The sequence below is a fragment of the Palaemon carinicauda genome, chromosome 10, assembly GCF_036898095.1.
Source record: "Palaemon carinicauda isolate YSFRI2023 chromosome 10, ASM3689809v2, whole genome shotgun sequence".
Lineage (NCBI taxonomy): Eukaryota > Metazoa > Arthropoda > Malacostraca > Decapoda > Palaemonidae > Palaemon > Palaemon carinicauda.
In genome coordinates, this window is record NC_090734.1 from 93,486,691 (window position 1) to 93,491,922 (window position 5,232).

The window sequence follows — 5,232 nt, forward strand, 5'->3', positions numbered from 1 at the left end:
ACCTCCGTCTCTTCCCTCACCTTTCACCTCCGCCTCCTTCTCTTAAAGTTCTCCTTTGTCTCCTCTTAACTTTTTCTTCCTCCACCTTCTCCTAGCATTCTCCTCTTCTACCTCATCTTAACTTTCTCTTCTCCCTTCTCTTAAATTGCTTTCCTCTACTTAACTTTCTCCTCCTACAGCTCTTCTTAACTTTCTCCTCCTCTCCTTAACTTTCTTCTCTATCATCTTTTCCTAATTTTCATCTCTACCTCATCAGCTTAACTTTCTTCTATATCTTCTTTTCCTAATTTTCTTCTCCACCTCATCATCTTAATTTTCTCCTCCACCACATCCTCTTAACTCTCTTCTCTACCTCCTTTTCTGAACTTTTTTTTTTACACCTCTTCGACATAAGTTTCTCCTCCACCTCCGTCTCTTACCTCATCTTTCACCTCTGCCGTCTTCTCTTAAAGCTCTCCTCTGTCTCCTCTTAACCTTTTCCTCTTCCACCTTCTCCTAGCATTCTCCTCCTATACCTCATCTTAACTTTCTCTTCTCCTTGCTTTCAAATCACTTTCCTCTACTTAAATTTCTCCTCCTTGACCTTCTCTTAGCTTTCTTCTCTTCCATTACCTCTTACATTTCCTCTTCTTTTAACTTACTTCTATACCTCCTCATCTTAACTTCCTCCTCCACCACATCCTTCTTAACGTTTTTCTCCACATCCTTTCCTAAACTTTTTTTTTACCACCAATTCCAATTAAGTTTCTCCTCCATCTCCTTTTCTTACTTTATTTTTCTGCTTTGCACCCTTTTCTTAACTTCCCCCTCTGTCTTCCCTTAACTGACTCTTCTTCCCCTCAACTTATTCTCCCTCTTCCTCCCCTTAACTTTTTCCACCCTATCCCGCTCCTGCTCCTTCTCTTGTTCCTGCTACTGCTGCTGCTGCTGATCCACCTCCTCCTCTTAAGTTTTCCACCCTTTAACTCATCTTAACTTTTACTACCTCTACACCATCTTAGATTTCTCTTTCTCTATCCCCTCTTCACTTTCTTTTCCTCTACCTACCATGAATTTTCTCATTCTTTTCTCCTCTTAACTTCCCCCCCTCTACCGCCTCTCAACTTACTCCGCCTATACGCCTCTTAAATTTTCCCCATCCTCTTTTTAAAGTCTCCTCCTCCTCCTCTCACCTTTCCTCTCCTCCAAATTTTCGCCTACGTCTCCTTCTCCTATCAACTTTTTCCTCTTCCTGCTCATGACTTTTTCTTCTTTTCCTCTGCCTAACTTTCTCTTTCTTCTCTTCCTCTTCTTAGGTTTCTCTCCCTCTTAACTTTCTCCACTTGTACCTCATATTAAATTTCTCTGCCTCCTCGTTAACTTTTCCATTCTCCACTTCATCTTAGTTTTCTCCTTCTCCTCTCCCTACTCTTAAAATACACCTCCTTCTCTAAACTCTCTATTCCTCCTATTTCTAAGAACGTTTTGTCACCCTGCCTCCTCTTAACATTTTCCTCATATATATCTTAACCTTTTCCTCCTCCAACTCCTTTTAATTTTATCCTAATCCACCTCTCCCACATCCTCTTAATTACATTTTACTCCACTTCCTCTCTTCTTGAATTTCTCTTTTTTCTCCTTATCAATTTTTTGATATTCCTTTTTTTACCTAATCCTTTGTTTTATTTTTTTCTCCTTGGAGATCACAGTACTTCTCACTATCATGTTCTACCTTCTGTAACCTTCTCCTCTCTAAAGGTATCCTTTCAACTTGGTTTACCAATACAATTCCTCCTTTTATATACAGTAATCCTACTGCTTGCGACTTATGGTCATAGTTTTGCTTTCGTCATTTGCTTTTTGTCCTATTTGGTTTATATATAAAACTGACCAATTCTCGCCACTGTCTGTATAGAATTCTTGTACTTCTATCTTTTCGCTAGAATTTTTCAAGTTGCCAGTGTGCTCTATACTGTTCACGATTATTCTGAGGTGTAAGTTTATTATATATCTTCATCCTAGCTTTAATTATTTTTCAATTTATATGAAAAATATTGTACATTAGTTTTTAATAACATAGTATGTTTTTGTCTTAACTCTTGCGCTTGAATTTTCCCTCTAGTTACGGTCATTACTTTTTCAGTGTTCATTACCTCACTTATTTCATTTTTCCATAACTTCTATGAAACAGTAGCACTGAAATTTGAAAATTAAGCTATATATTTTTCCTCTTTTCAAAAACTTCAAACTGGAAAATAACTTTCTTTCAACTTACAGTATATATTTCTGCTATTATTTTTTATAGGGGTTTAGCTAGATACAAAATAAATTCTTGGTATAGTTACTTTATTAATTACAATGACTCATTTCTCTGCTCACCCACCACCAGTTACTCATAGACTATACCAATGCCACTCACTTCCCCTCTTACCACGTTTCTCCTATATCACCATAAGTTTCTCATTTCCCACCACCAACCCTTCTCATCAACCGACACCGCTATTTCTCATCTACCAACACCAATGCTTTTCTCAACACCACTATTTCTCATTTACCAACACCAATGCTTTTCTCAACACCACTATTTCTCAACCACCATTACCACTATTTCTCAACCACCATTACCTATAATTTCTCATCAACCATTACACATTATATCTCCTCGCCAATACCGACAATTTCTGATGTACCAATACCTATTATTTAATATCCCCCACTAAGCACTATTTCTCATTAACCATAACCGCTTTTCTCATTTAACATCCATTATATCATTTGCCATACATTTTCTCCTCTACCACTACCTCCAAGCAACCACACACTCTCCGCTACCACCTCCATCCACTTTCTCCTCTACTACCACAAACACCACCACCTTTTTCCTCAACCATAACTAACACCACCACCTTTCTCCTCTACCACCATCACCAACAACAACATTCTCCTCCACCACAACCACCTCAACCAACTTTCTCTCCTACCATCAATAACACCTCCAACATTCTCCTCTACCACCACCAGAACACCAACATTCTCCTCCACCCCAGATACCTTATACAACTAACTTCTCTACCATCATCAACAACACCAATTTTCTCTTCTACCGCCACCACCACCATCAAATTTCTTCAATAGCACCAGCCACAACCACTTCCACCTAAACCACCACCACCAGCAACCACTATTTTCTTCTTTACCACCAACATGAGCAACAAATTTCTTCTCTTCCACTACCAACACCAACACCATCACCACCAATCACTTTTCCTTATACCACAGACACTAACCACTTGCTCCTATACCACCTCAACCACACATTTTCTCCTCTATCACCACCATCTACTTTTTCCTCTACCACTACCACCTACTTTATCTTTTACACCACTAATACCACCCAACTCACCTTTACCACCACCTCCACACACATTTGCCTATACTACCACCACCACCACAAAATGCTCCTCTACCAATACCGCCATTCACTTTCCTCATTATCACCAAAAATTGACTTTCTCCTCTACCACCAACAACAACACTATCTTTCTCCTCAACTTCAACCAACACCATTAATACCACTAAATTTTCCTCCACCACCACCTCCAACTTTCTCCTCTATCGATACCACTGCTTTCAACTTTTTACTCTACCACCACCAACAACGCTTCTCTCCTACCACCTCCATGATCAACAACAACCACTTTTTCCTTTACCACTACCACCTACTTTCTATTCTACCAAAACCATCACCACCATCCACTGGCTCCTCTGCCTTCAAAACAACACACTTTCCCTCTACTACTACTACCCAGCTTATCTTCTATCACTCTTTCCACCCACTTCCTTTCTACCATAACCACTACCCTCTACTCTTATACCACCATCACCACCCAATTCTCCTCGACCACAACCATCACCATATACATTCTCCTCTAACAATACCATCCACCAACGGTACCACCACCATCCACAATTGCTATCAACATTCTCCTCTACTAAAACCACCACCACCACCATAAACTTTCTCATCTCCCATCACCACCACTGCTGCCATGATCAACTTTCTCCTCTACCAAAACCACAACCACCACCACCATCAACATTCGTCTCTACCAAAATCACCTCTACCATCAACTTTCTCATGTATCACAACCACCATAACAGCCAACAACTCACCACCACCACCACAACCATCAACTTTCTTCTCTACTACCACCACCACTATTCAATATTTCATTTATCACCATCACAGAATCTCACCTCCCCCGCAACGCCTCACATTTTCTTATCTATCCCCACTACCACCCAATGTTTCTTCCACCTCTAAGACCACCACCTTCATATTTTACTACCACCCACTTTATCCTATACCATCATCAGCACCCACTTCCTCCTCTACTACCACATTAACCACCCCTCTTTCTCCTATCTGCCACCACAACTATCACTCTTTCTACACCTACTAAAACCACAACCACCCACTTTCTCTACCACCACTACCCATTTGCTTCTCTATTACCACCACAACCCACATTGTCTTTTATCACAAGCACCACCTATTTGCTATTCTAAAACAAATACCACCCAGTTCTTCTTTAACACAACCACTTACAACACTACCCACTTTCCTCTCTATCACCACCACCATCATTTTTTTATCTCTGCTATCACCAACACCACCCCTTTCTCCTGTATCACACTACTTCTTTTTCTCCTCTACCACCACCAACCTCTGCATATTTCTCTACTACTACCACCAACACCACCCATAACGTTATCTTCACATCTTAATACTACTTGTCTCCTACTACCACTACAAGAAAAAACCCCATCCCAGTTCTCCTCTACATTTATCACTGCACACTTTCTCCTCTACTACTAATATCACCACTATAACCCAACATTCTCCTCTACTACTCCATTACTACTAATAACAACATTACCACTCCAAATCTTCCTCTTCTATAACAGTCACCCCAAACAACTAAGCAACTTTGTCTTCTACTACCACAAACACCATTGCTCTCACCAGACTTTTTCCTCTTTTTTTATCACAACCACCAAAACCACCATCTGATTTTCTCCTTTTATACTACTACCACCACCCTCTACTTTCTTCTATACCACCACGACTAGAACCACCCACTGTCTTCTCTACCACAACCATTCACTATCTGCTCTTCCACCACCACCAGAACCACTTTGTTCTCTACCATCAACCTGCTAAGTCCTCTACTACTATTTCTACTACTACTA

General features: G+C 40.3%; 1 protein-coding gene across 1 annotated transcript; it reads left to right on the forward strand.

The window, feature by feature from the left end:
- The first annotated feature begins 4,028 nt into the window (after positions 1 to 4,028).
- Positions 4,029 to 4,442, forward strand: LOC137648127 (myb-like protein N). The gene has a single exon (XM_068381062.1). It carries the CDS (start codon positions 4,029 to 4,031, stop codon positions 4,440 to 4,442), a length of 414 nt encoding a protein of 137 aa, XP_068237163.1.
- Positions 4,443 to 5,232: the final 790 nt, after the last annotated feature.